The sequence below is a fragment of the Paramacrobiotus metropolitanus genome, unplaced genomic scaffold (genome assembly GCF_019649055.1).
Source record: "Paramacrobiotus metropolitanus isolate TYO unplaced genomic scaffold, Prichtersi_v1.0 Parri_scaffold0000097, whole genome shotgun sequence".
Taxonomy (NCBI): domain Eukaryota; kingdom Metazoa; phylum Tardigrada; class Eutardigrada; order Parachela; family Macrobiotidae; genus Paramacrobiotus; species Paramacrobiotus metropolitanus.
In genome coordinates, this window is record NW_026570317.1 from 538,797 (window position 1) to 562,990 (window position 24,194).

Here is a 24,194-nt window from a genome sequence, read left to right on the forward strand (position 1 = left end):
TTCATTGAACCGTGACAGGTTCTTATATGCGGCATACGACTAGAATCAGTCGTAGCATATATGAAACTGTAGTTTCGGTTTTTGGTCTTCGATATCCATGTGTAAACAAAAGTAAATTTTGGCGCCCGTAGAGTACGGAAGGGTCCGGCCGGTTGAAGGAAGCGGTAGGGCCTAACAGTCATGTGACATGAGTCGAGTAACGATGCGTGAAACTTGTAGATGGCGTTGTTAACTCGGCAGGGCCTGAAAACTTGTGCTCACATAGCACAAAACGTGCTGACATAAAGGGCCATGTGCTCACCTAAACTGGAACTTGTGCTTAAAAATTACCAATACTCCCCTCTTCTGTGTAATTAAGCAGCTTCCAGTCATTTTATTTTAAAATTAAAAAACGCAAACAAAATACGCTTTGAAGGACAACCTAAACGCCAATTCGAACACATTCGTATCGCCTTCTCCTTCAATGTGCACTGTGCAGATGTGCTGTGGTAGTGCAACCTCATTTCTTACGCAAATTGCGCTGCATCCAGATATGCGCGTCTGTGCACTTGTTCCGCAGTTACATATTACAATGCTTCTTCCTGCTTACGAAGCTCTAGATTTATGCGCAGGTAGAAACTAGGAACTGAGTGTTCACGTGGCCGCATATCATAGTTATTAGCAAGATAAACCATTACAGCAGCAAATCTGCCTGAATTTTCCTAACGAAGCAATGCTACGCTGCTTATGAAAATATGAAGGCATGTTCACATATATTTACCTGCCCCCATTCGCTTGCACACTACTACGTAGTTCGCTTGCACATTCGCTTGCACACTACCTTTCAAATATATCAAAGTTTACCATAGATTTATATAATGAATAAAAGTTTCTTGCACGTTCCTTTCTTTTTACAACTTACGCAACATTCCGGCTTATAGACGAGCCTTTGCTTCCTGTGAGTTGTACGAGTAAGTACACAGCGCAAGCCGGCTTGGAGATGTCTGTAATTTTAATTAATATAAACTATGTTTTCCCCGAGAATCAATCCTGGTAATTCTCGAGAATGACCTTTTCGTCTAGGAATACATACATTGCTGAAAACTTTCTGTTACAGTTGCGTTTGTTTTCATTCCCTTTCCAAATCATTTTTTTTAAAAAGACCGTAAAGGCATCTTCTGGACCAGCCGCTGTCATTTCAGACTTCAGAGTGTTCTAACGCTACTTCACGGAGTATATGTTGACTGCTGCACTTCATAAACTTTAGTTCGTGGATATTCTGTCGCCTTGATAAATATAGTTTGCTACACTGCTCATTTTCAAATTCTGTCATTACTGAAAACAGAAGCGAACATCGTTGCAGTCTTTTCGTAACAGGGCCAAGAAAGAAAAGATAAATGATAAATCCAGAGTCCTCATGAACCTACCACAAACTTTCAATAAATCTAACAAACAAAAATACGGTTTTGATAGATAACCTATTTTGATTGAATTTCTAACGGTTTCTGGGCAACAGCATCGTCAGCTTCGCGCTCCGCGCGACGTCCCCATTCTGATCCAAAGAAAATGCTTATTATCATTTACGAGGTATATAGGTAATATGCAACTGATGCACGCATGCACCAATAAAAACCAACAGTAGATTGGCTGCTAGATGTTCGATACTTTCACAATGCAAGCCAGTACGAAAATAATAAAGTAGTCAATACCCCCCTCTTTCCAAAAATAAAGCGTGCTCACATAGATTTTAAAGATTTCTGGCTCTGTTAAACTCGGCATCTTTTTTAGTTTACATTATGATTTATGTGCTCCTTCATTATGTAGGAGCACACTGGAATGTTCTCGTACATTATGTAGGCAGTAGGAGCACATTGCATCGGTTTATTGGTTCTTGGAGGAGAAAAACGGAACTGTAGTATCCAAACAAACGTAATCCAATATGCTCCTGCAATGTGCTCCTACATATGTAGGAGCACATTGCAATGTACTCCTACATTATGTAGAAACATTTTGTAGAAGCAATGTGCTCCTACATATGTAGGAGCACATTGCAAGTACTCCTGCATTATGTAGAAGCATATTGTAATGTCCTCCTACACATGTAGGAGCACATTGCAATGTGCTCCTACATATGTAAGAGGACATTGCAATATGCTTCTACATAATGTAGGAGTACATTGCAGGAGCATATTGTATGTGGAGATTATAAGGGGTAGGAATATAAAGTGCTGAATAGAGAATTTAATAATATAGTAAATTATATTGAAGGTGATTATATCAAAAGATGATATGTTTTGAAAGAAACTGATAATGAAGGGGTGAATGTTGTAATAGAGGGAAGGTTGTGTGGGTTTTTACTGTAGTCTGACATAAGTGTATTCGACTTATTGGTTGTTCATACTTCATAATTTAATGAAGTGTAACAGGAAGCGGAGTGTGTTGTGTGTTATGAGTTGTGGTGGGGGATGGTGATGGATTATTGTGGAAAATTCATGAAGGTTCGAGAAAGTTGATTGCTTAATGGAGCAGACTATGATGTTCTGATCTGATGGTTATGGACCTTTAGTAACAGGTGGTTTTTATATGGGAAGTAGGTTGCGATGTACATTAAAAAGTTGTTCGAGGAAATGTTAGGGTGATTCGGTTTGTTGACTGGATCTTTTTAGTTTGGTGGGTATATAAGGAATTCCGGAATAAGCAGAAATTGCGTGTGAGCTATTATGGATTCGAAGAAGTATGCAGTGAAGAAGATTTTTCTCCTGTTGATTATTTCGTGGTGGTCGGTTCAGATTTTGGAACAGTGCTGATTCAGGCTGCCGTGTTTTGTTTGACTTTGGTACGTCTTTTTAGCTTCAGTATAATTTAGTAAGTTTTCTTGAACAGAGATCTGCGTTAAATTTTAAGTATTATTATCCTTAATAAAATAATAGAAGGTGATTCTAATCGGAAGAAATATGCGCGAATACATGCATGAATATAGAAAAAAACGTAAAATCAAACTGAGGGTAATTGTAGTAGGAATATAATGAAGTAAGTATTGATGAGGTAAATAGGTTTATGAAGCGCTAATTATTTTGATTTGTAATAATGTGTTTTATGCGAACTGTAAAATTCGTGATTTGGAAAATTTAGATACCAGTGAGTCTGAAATCGTCATGAAAATCGGTTTTACAGATAGTGCTGCTTTATTAGATACTAACAATGTCATACCGCTTGAATGCACACAGGGTTATGAGCGTGTTTTCCCAGACCCAGATTAAATTATAATGATAATTTATTCTGGGTCTGGAACTCAGAACCTGGACTAGAAGAAAGAGCTTATCTTTGTTATGGTGGTTTACCAGGTAATCGGCTTCATAGTCTTTCACCTGAAAAATATTTTAAATTACGTCTTAAAGTGCAGACAATAGGCTTAAAAAAGATTGCTCCTACGTTTTTCGAGCTCTGAACTTCTATCAACAAGATTAGTTAGAACGGAAAATCAATTATGTTCTCAAAAAGGACAATTTTAGTACAGGAAAAGATTAGGTAACAAAAGTGTAGCTAATTATTTTTACCCAAAAATTGTGTGCGAGTACTATACTATTTTCCTGTTTATGTACGAGTACTATACTGTTCATGTACTATGCTCCTAATCATGTTATATTATATTCATGTTACATTATATTATTTCGCATAACAAAAGTTTCAGTTTCAAAGCCATCAAAATAAACCTCCTGTTTTCATAAAGCCATTGCCGGCATTGGTGTTATCTTTGCCACTAAACAGACCGACCGTTTCATCCTGGATAAAGAGCTTTATTTGAAATTAATTCAACAATGAACATCTAATTTTCATTTTATTTGGATTTCTGTATGTATAGCAAAAACTTGACTACTTTCAGTCAATATTACAGAATTCTGTTAGAAATCGTGCTGTTAGAAGTCAAAATTATAAACCTCCTTGAGGCTGCAGTTAGATTTAGTGGGGCTCAGTAGGGCGCATAGTTACAACATAGTAAATATATATTCATAGATAAAGATTCGCTTCGAATTCGGGACAAGGCCTTACTTCTCCTGTTGTATTGATAACTATATTAACACTGCATTTGCACGATACTCTTAAATTATTTTTATTGTTGTTTTTTATGAACCTGCCGCTATACAATCGAGTGAAACGAGATTGGGCCACGTAGTGTGTATACTGGCATTGTTTGATTGATATCAACATGTTCCAGATATTCTCGTTAGCGGAGAATGTGAATAACAGTGTAAATTTTTACAGCTCTAATAAGCAAAAACAGTCCAGAGTACAGTCAGCAATCGTAAAAGCACTTGTGGCAGCACTAAGGAGGACATTTCCACGGGTTCGAGCCCGTGGAAAGGATTTGGAAAAGAAATTGCCACGGAATTCCAAGGATTCCGTGGATTTGCGGAAATCCAAACGGATTTCCGCAAATCCAAGGATTTCACTATATGCCTTGGAAAATACCTTACGTAGCTATAATAATTAAGCGTAATTATTCTAAAAACGTCATTCCAGAAGACTACTGTTTATTGAATTAAACTATCCACCGAACAGATCATCCAGACTGTAAAAGTCAGCATCATTAGAATTCAGAGTATTTTCTTCATCACACGCATTGACCAGTTCACAATAAAAAGCGACCAAACTGTCGAAATCTGTGCTCTCCCCATCGTCTGGCCCGCCATCAGCATCCCCAGACACACCGAACACCGTTCCGCCGCTAGTGCCGACAATCTCCAGCTCCTCGTCTTCCATATCAAAAGCCGCTGCCAGCGTTTTCGCATCTACGATCGGAGTATAGCTATTGTACAATAACAGAATGAGGATACGCTATACGTACTGCAGACTACTACTATAACTTATAAGCTATTATTTATTAAGTATTAACTATTTAGTTTTTTTGTGCTACTGCTGAAATATCAGATCGGTTTTTATTTTTATTTTACAGTTAATTTCAAACGTATTTACACTTCTGCATTTCACGGCGGATGTTTAAGTTTTTTAATTTAACGGTACAAAATTACAAATTTTACCTTTCTTTTCTCGCTTCTCTTTTTGCCGGCGGTCTCGTTTCGCATGATGCGCAATAAGCGCAGCGTTCATAACGCTGGCTGTCGTCAAACGGTTCCGAATATCAGTGTTGATATACGCGTACCGGCTCCAGTAGCGCTCTAGGTATGCCGAATGCACGCCGCCGGACAGGAGAAATATGGCAAGGTCACGCAGTTCGGAGTGCTGATCATCGATGAGGCTCCAAAAGTAAAACGGATTATCAAACTGTTTCACTGTATCTTTAGCGAATGGTTGAATCCAGTTCTTGTACATCGTGAACGAGCGCAGGAATGATGTCGGCTTTCGTCCAAAAACCTTCTCGTAGTATTTCGACGCAAGAAAGGCGACCGTTTGCCAAGTGAGACGTTCGTCACGTGGTCGAAAGAATTCCAGTCGCTTGCTGTAGTCGAGAACAGCCGCAAGTACAAGCAGACTTGGTGTGAAAAACTTCATCCATCGATTCTCCAGGGCCGCAGTCAGATTATCGCTCAGCGCACCATCATCGACAATTTTGAAACAGTGATATAATTCGTACATGGCTGTCATGACGTCCGACAAAGTGCACCCATCTTTTTCAAGTTGTCCTTGAGCGCTGACTACGGGCTTCAAAATATGCTCGACTTTCTTCAGGTTGCCCCAAAAAGTTATGTCATCCAAAATAGTGCAAACCATTTCATCGGGAATTTCTTTCGCAACCGCCATCACCTGTGAAGATGAACTGCTATAAATATCAAATCATTTTCAAATATTTACAGTACAATGTTAAAAACAACAACTTATTGCTGCTTAAAAAAGCAATTAAGGTTTCAAAACTTTTTAACATTTTGTTAAACATCCGCTGCTCTATGTTAGATTTACCCGTAAACTTTTTTTGCTGTCCAGCAAAGCGCGGAAGCAGTTATAATAGGAGTACCATCGTGTGTCGGTTGGCTTCGAAATGGCAATTGTTTTTTTCTCCGTTGCCAGTTGAGATTTACGCAGCCGCCCCAGGGAGACAATATTCTGATTAAAATGTGAGACGACTTTCAGGGCGCTTTTGCAGGTCGGCACGAACATCCCAAGCTGCAGCATATCTTTCACGACAAGATTGATTTGATGCGCCTTACATGATTCAAACAAAATTCGGGGAAACTTCAATGACAGAATGCGCCGTGCTTTGACATTGTATGAGGCTGAGTCGCAAACACTGAATCCAAGGTCGGCGTTGTACTTGTTCGTGACCGTGTCTATCCACTTTGAGGCGTAAACAACGACATCATCCGCAGTGGATCCTTCCGTTGAAACATCATCCGCCGCAATAACGTAATTCTCAACTTGCCCGTCGGTTTCATCTCTCCAGGTAACCGCCGCACCTGTTTCATATGCAAAAAACAAAATTTAATACGAGTACTATTTATTACGAGTATTAAATAAATGCAATTTATTACTATTACGATTACGAATTATTAATTTATTTTATGCAGCTGGTGTATCTGACAACCAGATGATTGTGCAGTTGACAATTTTTATCCACATAAAATTCAATATTTTCTGAGCCACCAAAATCGAGTAGTATTACCTAGAATGTTTCTCTTTGAAACATTTTTGAAGCCATCAAACGTCAGTGTGAGAAATCGTTTTCCGTTCAGAGCTGCCTCCATAGCTTTCTGTGCCGTCTGGGCATGCTGCCGAATAATCCGACCGCGCAGGACGCGTTGTGTCGGGAACTGAATTCCCGGGCGCAACCACTTTAACCACTCCACCACTTCTGGGTTTTCAATAGCTGCATAAGGGAGATTCGCTGAAGCAAATGCTCTGGCCATCAACTTTTCGTGTTCAACGATTTCAGCCTTGAATAATGCGCGGTCTACAAACGATGTAATTTTGGAGGATTTCGCATCTCGAGCGTTTTCCTGAACGTCGGGCAGTTTCCGCTTCCCTGGTGGATGCGCGCTGGGAGATGAGACGGTGGCACGGACGGCTGCAGGGACATGTCGACATTTCTGCAAGTGCTCCGTCATGTATTTTCTTTCTCCTCTAATGGCCACGCGAACTCCGTCAAAGCTGGAATGGGCTTCGCAAAATTTACAAAATGCTTCGCTCTGTGTACATGATTTGTACTTTCCCCCTCTATCAAAGTGTGTCCATAAATCGAGTCTCACACGGGATACCGTAATCTCTGCAAGCATTTTCACATTTGTACAGAAAGAACTCGTACCGTACTCGTACTCGTACCTCACCATTCAATAAGAAATTTGTCGGTAAACGTCGACTATAAAGTTGTTGTGCTAAAAGTCAAAATAGGTGAAAGTAAACTGCGTACGCACCTTTCGCGGCAGCTTCTCCTGCATCCTCCTCATCCGACATTCTACACTGATGACAGTCCTAAAAGCGCGCGCGCTATGCTGACGAAGGCGTTATCAGAGTATCGAAATCGAAGCAATCCAACACAATGAAGTTTAAAGAACGATAACTACTGCGTGAGCAGGGCAGATTATGAAAAGTATTGAAGGATTAAATTGAATCAGTTCTTGTTGAACAGTCTTATACCGTTATACGCAAAGTTCTATGAAACAAAGTGCTAACTAGCAAACGAAGAAGTAAGTACCAGCTGGCGGGTGGCGGAAATGTTATTCCACAACAGAATTACAGTGCAAGAAGTGTGTTTCCGTTTGTAAACTGCTATTTCTGGAATTCCACTGAGCAAGTGGAATTCCACGGAATCCTTGAATTCCATTTTCCAAATCCGAGCAACCCGAGAGGATCAAGGATTTGGAAATGGAATTTGATCCGTGGAATTCCATTTTCCTTGGACGGTCGTTCCTTAGCCTCGCCAAAATCTCTTGGGCGGTGTGCGCAAAATTCGGTGGGACAATTGAAGTATTGCACCGGCGATCATCAGGAAGCAATATTACGGTGTCTTCTGATGATTTCCCAACTGCCATTCTTTCCCAGATATACGAACTATTCTAAAATTCAATATAACGATGTTTTCAGTTTCAGTACCTTTTTGCCGATTGTAATGACTGCAGTACTTTAGTGAGCATTGTTTGTATCGAGTGCAATCAACAACAGTTTGATGTGCGTTTTCAGTATGTGCCGTTCGCATGTGACATGTATCTGTACTTTTGGCTGCATGTATATTTCGGTCTGTGAGATGTCACAGAAAATCTACAAGTCACTAAAAACAGACTTGGTAGCGCAGCTGTTACTGCAACAGCTATTAGATGGATGTTGTGAGATAAATACGAGTCTCTGGTTACTTGGGCCATAATAGAAAGTTTCATCAAATGCAAATGGGCTGGGCTGGTAATAGCAAGGCACTCGAACTATGCACACGTTTGAAATGCCACGTATGTGCACACAAAGCCACAAAAGTCAAAGATGGAAAGTATGAGTGAAATTCGGGAAAAAATGCAATTTTCCACTTGAAACGGGCACCAATTTTCCGTTTCAATGTTATGCCCGTCTTTACAGTCTTTCCGAATAACAAGAACACTGACCACGATGTGTTGCGATGCGTGCTGAATCAGTGTTCTCGTTTCAATCCAGTTGCATAGGTATTTAAGCCAAGCACAAAGGAAAGCTGCTTTGAGCCCGCCACGTCTTTTACAGCAACACTTTCAACATTTCGGCTGCGCTGTTCAGTAGCAGCGTTGTGATCGAGATTCGAGAATGTCAGTAACTAGTATTACAGCAATCGTTACCGCTTTAAACGGCCTGCTGTTATGCAACTGGGCGGTTGCCGATTCCAGTGACCCATCGGTTTTTGCCTTTGAAGTAATTGAACTTAATAATGATTAGCTTTTACGGTCACACTACTTAAAACTATTCAAATTTAAATAACAAACCTACTAGACTCTAACCGTATCTTCTATTGCAGTGCGTGAACCAGCCCACCCCAGACAATGGTTAACCAGATTATTAATGAATTATCATCCTGGCGTTGCGTGCCGTGGAAAACCATTCCGGACGACAAAGTGTTCACTGCGATTGCTCCTCGGTATCAGGTTTACTATCAGGTAAACGTGAGTCGGATGCACGATATACTGCGCTTTGATGGGAGCAAAGTTAATGTCGTTGAATGCGTTTAAATTCGTTGTGCAATTTTAATTTTTAAATTCATAGCAAATTTTAATACGTCGAGTCTCAGCAGTCGGTTAGTTATAAACGGTTTTCGGTCCGATGCATTCAACTAAGTCTGCTAAAGCGAATGTGTTTCCCTGAACGGATACGACTTCCGTGTTATCTCAAATTATTTTTTCTGCATGCATACAGCTGCACATTGTGCATGCAAAGTACAGCTGATTTACATGCTCTTCCTTAATTTGCTCAGTGCAATCGGCTCTTGCTTGAATGCGGCCAATTTTCGCCGTTCTGGATGCGCTGTGAACTAGAGAATAACTGCAACTGCTGTTGGACCAAGTACCCCACTGCGATGCGCTTATACGAACTGTACTGTACCCTTACCCTGCACTTGAAGGAAATTTTTACGCTATGAGCGACACAGTGCTGTATAGCCGGATAAACATTCAACCAATTCACGTTTAAACACGCACTAGCTGCAAGCCTCGTATGTGAATGTTGAATAGGCTCGTACAAGTGCGTGTGGCTGCACTGTACAAATTTCCTTTAAGTGCAGGGTTAGGGTACAGTACTCCATGCATCGTTTGTGGAATACTTCTTGTACACCCCTGTACGATGAAATGGGTTTGCGTGAGACGATCGAGAGCGTAGATGAATCCGACCAGATTTACGGAATGATTACCGACCGGCTTCCCACTTCTCGAACGACAGGTATCTAAACAATCTTATATCCAATCGGAAAACGCATAAAAAGCAATCTGACCCATTCAGTTCTACTCTCGAACAGTATTAGCACTTTCACTACAGAATATTTCGTAAAACGCATCTAAGTAGTTTTCATTCATACACAGCGAAAAATGCAGAGCTACAAAAGTTCTTCTGTGTTCGACTTCGACTTCTGTGCGCTGAACGTTAACCAGTTACACACTCTTCATTGATATAATAATGGATCTTCTTGTCAGGCAAATTTATATTCAATTTTCTAATGTGATATTTCGCCTTTCTTAAGAGTTTCTTATGTCGACAGATCGACAGTACTGCAACGACGGCTCAATGAACATGCTAATCCATCCCTGCTGTGGGTCACCGCTAATGCTAATTCTGGAAAGGAAGACTGCCTCCAAAAAGTGCTATGTGGACACCGCCGAGAAGTGAGCGCGGCGTTCAATTATGCGTTGGACGAACGGGTCACTATCGGTTCCTGGACGGGTGCCCTCCGCGACGCCTGGGACAGGGTGCGTTCATGGCCAAAATTCGTCTTCAGTAGAGCAATGAAGAGCCTGAATGATTGCATGAATGTGACTGACCGAGCCTCGATAGCTGGCGACGATCGGTGCGGTCGGTGTAAAGGACAGAAGGGAACGGTGAGGCTGACCGAGATGGGGTACAGTTACACAGTGACGGTGTAGAGAAGTCTACACCGGGTTCGCGAATTCCGTTTACGACAACACGCCCACGCTGGGAAAAGACGATCCATCATCTTTTGCTACGTTTTTTTTAGTTCTTTGCAATTGAACTGCTTGTTGTTTCCACAGTAGTTTTTGTAAATAGGTTTTCTTACCGACACAAAGCCTAACTTTGAAAAGTCAGCCGTCTCTTCGTAACAAAATTTTCAGGCTTTTTTGCTACGAGTGTTTTATGAAAGAAGCATCGGTGCGCATTATTTTAGGGCCAATGGCATTTCGGCTAAACGCGTTATATGGAGCGAGATTTATAATCCATTTGGGTCGTTTCATCTGTGTCAACAGGACGGTACTTAACACAACCTCCTTACCTATCTAGCAGGAACACATTTTGTTTAGTCCAGGGTTTGTAAGTATGATGGCAATTTATACAATAAGAGGCATCTAAAAACGAATATGTAGATTGTATTCCCCGCGTTCGTCAAAACGAAAGGTACTGGGTAGTATTCAGTCAGCTCAGAATTCAGTCAGTACTGTTAACATCTTCTGATATTGATGCAATCCGGTTAAACCGTTTGCAAAGAAATGACAGTTCTGAACAGCAGCACTGGCAGCAAGAAAAACTGCAGTGCGATTTTCTTAAAATGACATGCTACAGTAAAAGCCGGGAAATTTAAAAATACGGACGTTTACTGCACTTTACATAATCTAATGAGCGACAAGATGAGTGTCCAGCACGCCCTTCATCCTGCAAGAACTCCATTATCTCAGCAGCTAAACTTCTGCACATGGCCACGAGTCCACGACGTTTCCTGCTACAGACAGAATACTATTAGCAGCATCAGTACGGCTACTTAGTAGTAAAGCTGTTAGTGGCAGGCGGATCAAAAAACTATTTGAGCACTGGATATTAGCAGAGCTTTTACATGGTTAAACACTGTGTCAGCTGGAAACCAGCTGAAAATATGCTTGCTTAGAGCAGAAAGTTAAGCGTTGCCTTGAGATAAACAAGGGCTTCAGTTAAATAAAAAAAAATCAGAATTAAGGCAAGTTAGTGTGAGACTTGCAACTCAATGCGGTTTCGCTAAAAACCTAGTGTTCCGTGAGCGAACCGATTCGATAGTGCATCTGTATCGCAGCGATATTAATTTTGCATGACGAACCATGCATGATATGGATATTTGCATGATGGACTTGCTAAGCCATACTTGGTCTTTATATCAATCATGTGCTGCAAATCAATTCAGATACCGAAATAAAAGTATCCATAATGAAACAGCTGTTCCGTGCCATGATACGTATGTGGTTGTTACGTATACTGAGTGCAAACTTACCGCTAAAACCTGGTCGCAGTTTTAAATTAATGAGATTTCATCTTCAGGCTTAATATCACCGTATCAGGGCTAGCTAGCACAATGCTGATTTTAATTATGGTGCTTTCGTATGCTGAATACTGGCTACATTTTATCTGAAAATCTCACAGGTACATGCTTGCACATGCACTAGCAAAAGATTAGTGCCATGCCTGCTCTTGTATATGCTACGCAGAGCATACTTAAATCTGGCCTAACTTCCAAATCCCAACATTAAAAGCCACAGTAATATGCCTTTAACTATCTGCAACGAAATAAATCATTGTCCTGCATATTATCGAGTCAAAACAAATGACGACTAGAAATAAAACCGTAATAATCGCTAATTATACCGCTTTCCCTCGAAATTATTTACCCCCGCTTCATGATTCCGCACACTATTATGTAAACCTGCAGTGTCACGCGTGCTCCAGGCACGTTAAAGCTAGAGCGCTAACAATTTGCAAAATAATATTAGTAATAATTCCCGGGATTTCCCCCTAACCATATTTTCCACAAGACAGCGCGTTTAAGTACAAATTGAAGAGTTTAGTCACATAAATAATTACCCCCTTCGGCTGCAAACCATTGCTTTCAACGTTTCAGTACTCCTTGCAATTTATACCAACCGTTATAGTATCCGACAAATCCGGCTGGGAAAACTGTGCCGGTTTTCCGGTTTTGAGAGTGAATCAAATGCTTGAAGACCGATTCTTTCATTTCATACAAACTTGTTCGTGTTTGTGCTCTGTGGATAGTTTTCAGAGACTGTAACCGCTATCTGCTTGCTTTTGAGGATATTTAACAGGCAAAGAAAGCAAGCGCGCGATGCAACTGTTAGATGTGATTGGATTTCTGGTCGCTGTTGCTAGTGTAATGCAAACTAGCGGGAACCAGCAGTTATCAAAACCTGTCGCCTGCACGTCTGATCTTTGCCACAAAGTCGGTATGTAGGAACGCGATCCATTAAATAAAAGCAAAATTGCTCATGAACAATTTCTTGGATTGCTGTATTCTTGTCTTGAATTTCCAATGAAAATTCCGACCGGGATGTCGCCGACCAATGCTGTCGCTGCCAGCCACTACAATAATATTAGGTAGGTGGCGAACAATTCGTTTGCTTATTTTAGCCCGAGAAATCCTCTCCAGCATGGATGAAACTGTGGATCCATGCGTCGACTTCTACGCTTACGCATGCAACCGCTGGAATAACAGCAGCGGTCTGTCGCAAACCGTGCTTGTTCCCAAAGTTTCCAAACAACTTCAACGTACGTGCAGTGACGTATGCTCTTGCCGGTGCTTCGTGACCCTCAATACTGAATCAACTGCGCTTAATGCTTTTGTATCTGGCACAATGCTATCGGATATCGTTAGCGAATTGTGCAACTGCAACCTGGACCGAAGTACATCATGGTTCCATATATCATAAGGAACAGAACTAATAATAATTATTAATTTTCATGGTTTTTGTTGGACTAATGTCTGTAGAAACTAGGAAGTAGATGTATACGTTGGGGTTTGGCTGCATTCTGCAAACACTCTGTTGCATGCGTGTATTCTGTTGGAATTTCCGCTTTTAGAATTGTTTGACAGTGGAAATTACACCAATCCTACGGAAAAAAAGGCAATGGACATATACAACCAGTGCATCAACCAGACGAATGGTATTCAAAGTTACTGTACAGTAGCCCTGCACTGAAAACCACTTTTCTACGGTGTGATCTGCTTATACATAATATTGGTAAAGACAGGTGATTCAGTCGCCTGAATGGCTGCACGGCGTGGTACGATCATTTCTAGAGCAAAAAATTACTACAAAAAACGTACAATTTCTTTCCGTTAATAAATTTTTTCTATAGACGGACCATTCAGTATTGAGACCATTCGCAGGCTTGTGCGCGCCGTGGATGCCTTGTTTGGTGGATGGTCGCTATTAAAAGGCAATCCCAACGTATCCGCTTTCCGTCTGGATGACGTACTCCCCCGTCTTCAACAGAACGATATTCAGTCCATCATTTATCTTTCCATAGAAAAAAACGATTTTACCAGCAACCAGAATATCATGTTCCTTAGAATGCCTGGGCGCCTTTGGGAACGATGGGGATATTGTGCCCGCTATCCTGCGCCATGCAATGCAACAGAGCAGCTAAAGAGCATCTGGACGTTTATTGTCCAGCATTTGCTGAAAGTGGCCAATCCAAGCGTCCATTGGTCGACAGTTCGAGAGCGGCTGGAGAAAGTTCTCATGTTGCATTTCCGGATGGCAACTGTGCGAAATGTTTGAAAATCACACGATTCTCTGAATCTTTCTGCATACGTGTATCTATTTTTATAAATTACTTCACCTTCTCGGGCTTTGATTTCATGTTCTTATTTTGGTTGTATCTCGCCCTTAGTTTAAAATATTTTGGTCGTTTGTTCGTTATTTGTGTTTATTATTATTACTTTATCAGTTTGTGACAACTTCTACCGTTCTCGTATTCCTTTTTCGTCTAAAGACGTATTTAATTTTTAGGTGTCAAAAGGAAAACTAGACTTTCTGAAGCGCTTAACCTTTGGTGATCTCAATAAACCACCCTACCGTTCGCACTTCCTACCGAGATTATTGCCGCTGTTCAATGCCATGCTGAAATCATCGTCAGTGAAGTTTCAAGCAACGACCAGTACAAAGTTCGGGGTTCCGTTATTAGAGTATCTCCTCGAACTGGATCAGACGATGGCGCAGCTGGAACGGGACGGAGATGCGGGACTTGCGACCCTGGCTGACTGGCTATGGTGGACTGCGCTTTATCACTACTACCTTGTATATCAAGAGGCGCGCCACTGCGTGCAACTGGTGAAAACGGCCATGCCGCTGACTGTGTCGGGAATGTTCTTTAAGACATACATACCGAGCAAAGTTGCAGAAAAGGTAAAAAAGACTATGTTACCCCAAAGAAATACATTAAATGATTTTTGCAAAATGTAACGTCCCGGAGAAACGACCGATAGAGAAATGTTAAAAAAGGTAAGAGAAATTTGCGTCCAACAGGCCAAAGTGCTGACAACCGAGCTTGCAAACGCGGTTCGCGACGCGGTCCTCCTCAAAACAACCTGGATGGACAATGCAACGCTGGAAGCCGCCATGGATAAGCTGAATCATACACTGCGGAATGTTGGATTTCCCGAGGAGTTCTTGGATAACTGGAAACTAATCGATGACCTTTATGCTAAGGTAAGTTAACACTTTCGCACCGCCAAGCTTTCAAAAACACCGGAAAGGTTACATTATTTTCTCAGTAAGATCACTGTTTTGGTATGCACTTTTATAGTGTGACATATTCACTAAAAGAAAAGCAAAAGCGTTCCTTATGCGAAGTTCGTGCGTACTTTATGACGCTGTCAGGGTTTACGTAAGAATATCGTGTTCTGCACTTTGACTCAAACCAATTTCTGTCATTTTCTGCGCGTAGACGTCGCTCTTTCAGGTTCAACTGGAGGTATCATTCTACGACACATTACGCACCATCGATCAAAGCAACAGTTGGATCAACCTGCAAAAACTCTCCCGCATTAACGTTCGCAATGATCTATTCTTTCCAGACGATCTGACCTTGGTATTCGCCCGGATTTACCCAAACGGCAATTATATTGGTATCTGCCCTGTTCGCTTACTTTTACTGTTTATTTTAATATAATTTCTTTTTGTACGACTATTTCCCGTCGATACGTAAACACTTGCTTTATAGATGTTATCTTTCATAGGTTTCTTGCGACTATTCTTTTGCTTTTTGAATAAAGGCTTCGTATTTTAATTTTGTATAAATTTATTTACACAATTTTTCGTTTGTTGCGTCAGAAGTTAATTGACAAGTAAACTGAAAACCGTCAATCGTCGAGTTTACAGTTATTCCAGCGGCTACATTGCAGCCACCAATGTTCTACGCCAGCAACTTGGACATTTTTAATTACGCTCGCTTGGGTTTCGCCATCGGCCACGAATTTACCCATACTTTCGATGTCGGAGGCGAGTATGGATTTCTTTTTTTTCAAACACGTTATTACAAATGCCTTTCTTAGGTAAGGCGTGGGGAAAAGACGGGAAACCGTTTAACTGGTGGACGAATGCAACACGGAACAATTACAATGCGAGGAAGTACACTCTAGTCGATTTCTATAACAATATCCCCACGAAGAACGACAGCGTCGATGGACGGCAAAGTCTCAATGAAAACACTGCCGACAACGGTGGATACCGCGCTGCTTACTTGGTGCATATTTTTAGTATTTTAGTTGTAAATCGCGAAAAAAATTATTCTTTTGCAGGCTTTTACTAAATTTAAACGCCGCACCGGATACCGCATACAACTGCCGGGTTTAGAAGCCCTGAATGAGGAACAACTGTTCTGGTTGATAGGGGCGCAGGTAATATTTGTTGACGGTTAAAAAAGGGCAGAACTACAACGGAAATTGCTTTCAGACATGGTGCTCCCGTAACCCAGCACCTATCGACGCAGTGCACGCACCCTTCCGATTCCGTGTTATGGGTCCGTACATGAATAGCGCAATTCGGTGCAGCGTACAACTGTCCGCTGGGATCCCCGATGAACCCGCGAATTAAGGCGTGGTAGAGATAATTTTATCTTCTGAGATGGTTTTAACTTTTGATTAGGAAATCATCTCTGTACAGTGGTGAGAAAAAAACCTGGTGACCGCTATTAATAAAGAATGTTACTGTTCGAACGAGTGCAGTTATTATTACTTATTAACTGTGTCAATTGGAATCCAACTAGGTAGTTTCACCGTATGTAATTGAACACCGAGTAGGCAGCAGCGGTATCGAAATTCGAAAGATATGCGCTTTTACGTTCGCTGGTTATTTACTCCATAATGTGGCCATAACAATAATTAAGGATGCGTGTTTTAGTTGTTCGCTGCACAAAATGGCGTAGGTCGCAGAATATCCGGCGAATTATAAAGCCCAAACAAGCATGCGCACTCCATTAGCTTAGGACATACATACTCTGTACAATATACCGATATTCTGAAATTTTCTACTGCGGCGATTTGGTCATCGCCGCCCGTCGGCGCTCATCAATTTGTTTTGTCGCATCAGCGACAAGGTGACCCGTTTGTTACCGTATGCTACAGCCTGAATGCCGCACTTCTGGCGCACTGTACTCCTTTAGTTATCCATGCTCTACGGACGCAAAACGCGGGGTGCATATTTAGTTTCCGGTTGCCCGGCAGGAATCATTATGCGCCAGTGGTCTGCGCTTGGCAGAGTGAAATTGTGGAAGGGAATGCAATATGCCAGAAAACGCAATATTCACCACAGCTCCCACCCAAAGTGCACGGCTAGCAGAGATTATAGAAGTCGAAGTCTTTTTGAGGTTCCCCAAACGCACCGGACGCAGACAAGCAAACGAGCAAACTGTCTAAAAAGGGCGATATTGGAGTCGTGCGAAGGGAAGACGCCGTGCGCATTCAATCTATGCTGGCTGAATAGCCAAATCGGCCAATTTCCGGACGGAGTGGTCAGTTCAACTTTATATGCTTTTTATGTTAATGCGTTACCAAATCATGTCAGATTGTCAAAAAAAACCTTTTGCGAGCCAAAGATGAGCGGTAAATGGACGAAAGGATTCAAAAAAGTGCAAAAAAATGTAATGCAGAAAGTTGATGTACGGCGCGACCAAAATAACGAAGCTGTAACTGTGTACTGTGGGTTGTGGAAGGAAATTCAGCACAGGATTTTGACGTTTTTGTTGCATTTTGGACACTCAACACAATATGGATTCGCGCCCCGTTTTGTGCCCTTTAAGTCTACTCGACACCGGACACCAGAGACACGGTGTTCTGACTGCTCTCTATGTTGCACCACGTTAGAATACTTTATACTCTTTTTGGTAATTCCGTATGTGCAACTGCAAGCTCACATAAAAACTTTAACTGATTTTCAAAAGAAATCAATTCTTGAAAATTTTTGTCGAACAACGCGGAGAATACCGTGTCTCTGGCGTCCGGCACGCGAATCCATATTGCGATAATTTCCGGCTTGTGAGAAACGTCGGTAAGTGGAGAATGCAATCCTCCGTGACCTCGATACACGATAGCAGCCTCCATATTAGATGTTTGCGGTAACGGGCATATATGTATGGTACACTGTTACTTCCGTAAACAACTTCCGTAACGGACACTGATGGATTTCTGCATTGGTCTTGAAATTAGAGGACCTTCGCAACGCTCCGGCCGAATTCAATATATTGTACGATTCCTTTACGAAATCGGGTTATGGTGTGAGTATCCGGTTACCTTTACAGTTCTGGCCAATCATTAGAATAGGGTAAGTGTTCTACAGAGTTTAACTACCTAGTGCCCTAAATTTTTTAGGTTGATTTGGACACGGTTGATCTTTAACTTAATTTTGACTGTACTACAGCATACACCGCAAATATGGCAATCGGTTACAGAGTTGTACGGCGCTGTCGATGTCGGTAAGCTTGGAAAACCAAATAATTGCATTTATGTTTTTGGCTGGTATCTTGATAAAGAAACAGAAAAGCACGGAGAGCAGGTTGACATGATTACTATCCAGCAGTGAGGTTGCTAAACGCTAAACTGCGGAATCCGTACAGGTAAGAAGTGGGTATAAAGTTCGATTGCGTCACAGTCCATGATTCCGTTTTACTGCGAGTACTTTTACTCTCGTACAAAATACGAGGTATCTGTGACTGTGGCCATTTATGTTTAACAACTAATTTAACATACATATAGGGGGCAAAACTAGGCGTGTTCCACGGTTCCCCTGTATCACCCGCCTGTAGTGTGACGTTACGGCACGATATATGGTTAAATCTGGCGCGGTACATAAGCGCCATGTAAAGCCACTACGTAAAACTCCAGCCGGGTGACGGCAGCAATACAGGGGAACCGTGAAACACGTTTAGTTTTGCCCCCTATATACCGTATAATTTCGGTAATACTTCGTAAGTCAAATTAATTAATTGCTCGGTTGGTAAAAATTTTAGAACAATATTTCCGGTTTGTACACTGCACATCCACGTTCAAAGTCGATCACTCTTCATCGTAGACTTTTTCCTGTAAGAAATTTATGTAGATGCTTTCGAACTGAATTTGTTCGCGCGACAATTTCATTTCGCTTAAGGATATCAAAATGGCCTATGCAGCAGGGTAATTCATTTCAGTGTGTGTTACTAAAGCAGATGGTTCACGGTTGTGCGATTACAACCGGCTAGACAGCTTTTCAGCGCCTGCATGCATTTGTTTAGCATATTACACAGACTCTGTACTAATAACTTTTTTTACTTTTCCTATGGCGTAGTGTCTTTGAATACTCATTTCTATATTTTTTGCCAACAACGCATAATGACATAAAAACTATAAAGATATTACCGTACACGTTCTTCTCAAAATAACATTTTTAACGTTCAAGAATAAATGATTTCAATTGCGAACAAAGCAGACGGTATCGAGGAAAAACGTGCTAACATAATAAAAAGGCGAATCTGCATTTGTTGCTTCATAAATACAACCGTTATAAGGGGTTTTAGGGAAGCTTGACTCCTCCCTTCTGAAAGAAGGCCACCTCCTTGGTGCAGTAATCTTCGCAGGCCAACCGCCAGTACCGGCGCGTCCCTATTTCATATACATCGGAGCAGTTATACAACTTTTCCCATTGTTTATCATAGATGGCCGCTTCCATTACTGGGACATGAAACCACAATCCCAGATGGTATGTATCAACCGCCCATGAAACTTTACGCAGTCCCAAGGGGTTCGTAGTGGGGTGGCCTGTAATAATATGCCTCTGAACGCAGCCGAGGTCCTTTCGTTCCTTCAAAACCATGAGGGGATCGTAATAGCAAGGATTTTCGTATGTGACCCATGAGTCGCAGTATTGTCTTCCTACAAACAAATTGTCGAATGGCAACAGCAAAAAGGTAATTTTTTGTCAAGGATGTTGGATTCTGTTAGCACGAGTCACTTTAAAAATCGGAGCATCGCAGTACGCACAGACGAAATAGTTTGGCCGAGCCAAAATGAATGTATGGCAAAGCAATACAATGTATGTAGTGCTACTTTGCTTTGTCGCTTTTTCGTTATTTTGCCGCGTATACCTGTTCGCTTACAACGGCGGTGTTATCCGCAGATATGTTCGTAGTCTAGAAGATTTCCAGTTCTGCTTAGCTGAATTCTTTTTACGTATTTTGAATGCGCGCATTTGCGGTCATTAATTACAGTTGCCGGATTTCTCCACCACTAAACTTCTGACAAAAGATTCTGGTTGCTAACTCTTAAGGCGGCAAAATACTGTGTGCCCATAATATTATTTATATCGCTTTTTGGCATCGACCTGCTAAGCCAAATAAATAATACATTTAACGCGTAATCAGCGTGACGGGGCGCGCCCCGAGTGAGGAGTTAGGCGTGAATCGCGTATTTGTCCATTTCGCTGTATTACTGCGTTAGAAATTACGGTAGAAGCTGGTAAAACAAGGTTACGCTGAACTACTGTTATAGATCGCCGTTGTAGGAACTGTGATAATCAGAAAAATATGGCAGTTAATATCGAACTTGAACACCTTAACCTGTTTATAGCTGACGGAAAAGCAATTTTAAAAAAACTTGAAAATCAAATGCTGTTGAATGTGAATACAGCCATAGAATTAAGTATAAAGCTTCCAGACTATACAGGATACCAGGATCCTTCGGAAATTAAAATTAAGAGATCACACATTTAGAAATTAGCCTTGCGTACGCAGATGTCACCCTCCAATATCGACCAATATCGATAAGTCAGTGCTAATCACTACTAACTGATGCTGGCATTCATAATAGGTCACACACTGACGTCTGTGGATTAATTACGAAAGGTTAACTTTACTTCAGACCTTATGCGACAGAAGTTTGTTTTAGGTTATGGCAGTTCGTTTACATACATGATACTATGAATAAATGCGGATACTTTTGGATTTAATAAACAGATACTTGCCGGAGACGTGGCACGTCGGGCACGGGGTTGTCACTGGTGTTGTTGTTGTGGTTGTTGGAGTGGTTGCTGTTTCCAATTCCCATCCCATTCCATCCGTATACGGAATCGTCGGAATGGGATACGTATCCCATTCCACTTGGGCGAATACGCTGCGCTGGACGATGAACAGAATTATACAAGGCATATAATTCAGCACGATCATGGTGAATATTACGGTAGAACACAGTAGCACAGTGTTAAAAACTAACAAACTAGATCACCTGAAGCCGAAACGAAAATTTCACCTGCTTTTATAAGTCCATATTCACCAACGACGTTCACCAGTTGACAAGTCTTTTGCGGATTCAGCTTACAATTCGGAGAACCTTGAGAGTGGAAAGGAAAAATTGTTCTGCTTATGAATGCTCAGCAAATTAAAGCGCTTATAGCACTTCACAATTATTCAGCATGGTACCGGCTATTCTCGTTAGAAAAGTATGTGGGATAACAGCGTCCGAGAATATTTAGCAAGCTAAGTATTCAAACGTTTCGATATTATATGTAGTGAGTTTTCGACAAAAAATACTTGAGGCAGCACCCGTACAACTCACCGCCGATCACGCATTGCCTACTCAGCGGCTTCAACTTACCGGCTGCGGGCTGGAGCATAGTTTTCGTGGCTCAGCAAGTCATGTTGGCGAAATAAACAAAATAGGAAAATTAAGGAAGGTTTATTCGTATTAAACACCTCGATATTTCTCTGCTGCCGATCACTTTTACCGAAATTCTCTAAAATTCAAACAACTCGTTTTAATGTTTAATTGTTTAACGTCCGCACACAATCTGGGCTCAAACCCAATCCGAGGCAGCAGACTCGTCATAAACACGAAAACAAAATAACATCAAAAACAGTCTTAGTTCAAGGATAAAAAGAACTTGTGAGCCAGGAGTAGTCGAAGGAATAGAGGGACGCCCCTGGGCAGTGGCCTTGGTGCACAGACGTCAGCATCACATTTTTGGGCTAATAAACAAAAGAAATTTGCGTATAAAAAAGTTCAATGGATATCCAGAAATGAATAGCAATGTGAATTGTGAAATGGTGCCCTGTAATGAGGAATACCCGTAAAAGATGCATGTCAACTGTTAATTTTACCGCTCTCGTGTACTGCCCTTTTCGTAGTGCAGTCGTTTACCCACGCAGCCACGCTACATACGTCAATGAGAAGATATGATGTGTACTATTTTAATAAATTTTTTGTTTTCAAGTAATAACCGTATTCCCAGTGATTTGGTAAAATCGTATGAACCAAGTGTGGGAACAAGTTCAGTAACCTACAGTTTCTGTATCAGCAGCAGTTACGAATTGGTGAAAGCAGGAAAGCTATGCAATAAAATTTGCTTGCAAGCCACTAAAGAAAACTGAAGATGGATTTACAACCAAAATGTTCCAGCTAAATGTAAGAGGTGCGTTTGTGCGACTTCACCTGGCCTTTGCCCGGAAATTTAAAAAATTTTCTTCGTATACTTTTGTACTCATAGTGTTGCATACGTACCTGATTGGCGGTAAATATAGATACAAGCATTGCAGCTGGTTTCCCAACCTTAGCGAACGGTGTACCACTACCCACGTCATAATTATTATTTCTTACACATATGTGCTACGGAGAAGATCCAGTTCTTCGATTTAAAGCAGTGCTTCAAAATTGCTTTTTAAGGAAATCGAAATAATCAGTAGTTTTCATAATGATTTTTAGCAAATTCTTGCAGCCAAACCGTGTGTCGGCTTCGCGCGAAGGATGACCTTGTAAATAAATTTCTTGATACATTTCACGCAGCCGCAGTGGGTTTAACTGTTTAGCTTACTTTCGGTGCAATAAAATTTAATCATGACTAAGTGACTAAGTCTACCGTTTTTATTTGAGCTCTAGAAATTCTTGAAATAAGACGGGCAGCCAGATCCGCGCGCGCATTTTGTTTCAGTTCGCTTGTTCGGAATATACTGTAATAACATTAATTTTGCTCTTCACGTCTGCGTTTGCCCATGTGCCAGTACCAAAACTACGAAGCAGTTAATGTTAACGTGCTCAAAGAGATTTCGAAGATTTTAGGTTCTGCCAATCAGCGCGCTCATGGTGTAATTGTATCATATTTTTTACCTTGCTCATAGAGTTACAATTTTCAAACCAGCAACAAATCGTTAACAAAAATGGAACTTTCCATGCAAGTCCTTTTGTGGAATCCTTTAAGTACGAATGCGTATCGTATGTATAGATACTGTATGTTTGTCACGGGTTCAGCTAAGAATTCGGAGAATCTCGAGAACGGGGAAGAAAATGGAGTTCGTTATAAATTTCCAGCAAATTTAGTACTGGCACTGGTAGGTAATATGTATTGTGCAGGCTTGTCCCGTAATTTCCATCGCATCAGAACAGCGGACATTACAAATTTACGTGTTGCGCGTAAATCCGTACTACTGCGCGCCACGCCACACTGTTTAAACACGTAACATGAATTTGGCTGGCTGGTGGCTTGGTACACGCCATATAATTCAATGAGAATAACAGTAACTGCCTGGCGTAAGGTGGCTAAGAAACGGTCGGTGTGGTAATGGACAATCTAACAACGGAGCGGATTTAGGCAATCAGATAAGCGTAGTGACGTGGCCATCGTTTCAAGCGCAAATTTCGCGCTAGCTGTACCTTTACGATGGAAAGTACGGGACAAGCTTGTACTTCAGCGATATCAGCAATCAGCACGTTACCATCTATTCTCGCTACCGGGGCATGTGAACAACCGCGTACGGAAATCTTTGCTCCTGACGGTCAAGTTAAGAGGATTGACAGCCTTCTTCGGTTGGCTGTTAAAGTCAAATGTGCATGGGCCAAGTGTTCGAAATACACTGTACCTTTAATAAGTATCATGGTACGAGTACAAACTATGCACCAGAACAAAACACCGGGATTTTGACTTCGCACAACAGAAGCACTTTGTTCGAAATGACTCGGGATTTTGACTGCGCTACCGAAGATATTAGCTTTCTCCTCGTATGGAAACAAGAAACCTCGAAGCCTTTCTTGTATATATGTATGTAAATATATATACCATGCATATAAATGAAGTAACGTCCATCGTAAAAATAGTGAAAATTACGAATATGTTATTTTTACTATCTTACTGATGTTTTATTTTTTTGTATATGCCTCATTTTCACGGTAATAATATGTAGACAAACCAGGTTGTGCAATATGCACATTAGTGTATGCAATGTAGGTGACTGATACAATTGTGTTATGCTGTCAAAATAATCGTAGTAACATATATGGTGTTTTTACTAGGTGCAGCCCATCTTCGACGATATTTCAC

General features: G+C 41.2%; 2 protein-coding genes across 2 annotated transcripts; one reads left to right on the forward strand and one right to left on the reverse strand.

Moving 5' to 3' along the window:
• Positions 1-4,524: 4,524 nt before the first annotated feature.
• Positions 4,525-7,037, reverse strand: LOC129596890 (uncharacterized). Its single transcript, XM_055494289.1, has 4 exons — positions 6,596-7,037; positions 5,896-6,389; positions 5,019-5,742; positions 4,525-4,769 (listed from the first exon to the last, which is right to left on the reverse strand). The coding sequence occupies exons 1-4, from the start codon at positions 7,035-7,037 to the stop codon at positions 4,525-4,527; spliced, it is 1,905 nt and encodes a 634-aa protein (XP_055350264.1).
• Positions 7,038-12,529: 5,492 nt separating this feature from the next.
• On the forward strand, positions 12,530-16,489 carry LOC129596884 (endothelin-converting enzyme 1-like). The gene is made up of 11 exons (XM_055494282.1): positions 12,530-12,803; positions 12,988-13,125; positions 13,438-13,521; positions 13,717-14,126; positions 14,373-14,768; positions 14,889-15,071; positions 15,325-15,490; positions 15,744-15,863; positions 15,917-16,107; positions 16,163-16,261; positions 16,317-16,489. The coding sequence occupies exons 1-11, from the start codon at positions 12,686-12,688 to the stop codon at positions 16,455-16,457; spliced, it is 2,046 nt and encodes a 681-aa protein (XP_055350257.1). The 5' UTR covers positions 12,530-12,685; the 3' UTR covers positions 16,458-16,489.
• The last annotated feature ends 7,705 nt before the right edge of the window (positions 16,490-24,194 follow it).

Excerpts from the sequence above, each read along its gene's own strand:
- LOC129596890 (XM_055494289.1), bottom strand. The coding sequence starts at position 7,037 with ATGACGGAGCACTTGCAGAAATGTCGACATGTCCCTGCAGCCGTCCGT. Across the intron at positions 5,743-5,895 it reads ACAGCAAAAAAAGTTTACGG|GTGATGGCGGTTGCGAAAGA; the intron begins GTAAATCTAACA and ends TCATCTTCACAG. Across the intron at positions 4,770-5,018 it reads AGAGAAGCGAGAAAAGAAAG|ATGCGAAAACGCTGGCAGCG; the intron begins GTAAAATTTGTA and ends CTCCGATCGTAG.
- LOC129596884 (XM_055494282.1), top strand. The coding sequence starts at position 12,686 with ATGCAACTGTTAGATGTGATTGGATTTCTGGTCGCTGTTGCTAGTGTA. Across the intron at positions 13,126-13,437 it reads AGTTTCCAAACAACTTCAAC|AATTGTTTGACAGTGGAAAT; the intron begins GTACGTGCAGTG and ends TTCCGCTTTTAG. Across the intron at positions 15,864-15,916 it reads CCATACTTTCGATGTCGGAG|GTAAGGCGTGGGGAAAAGAC; the intron begins GCGAGTATGGAT and ends TGCCTTTCTTAG.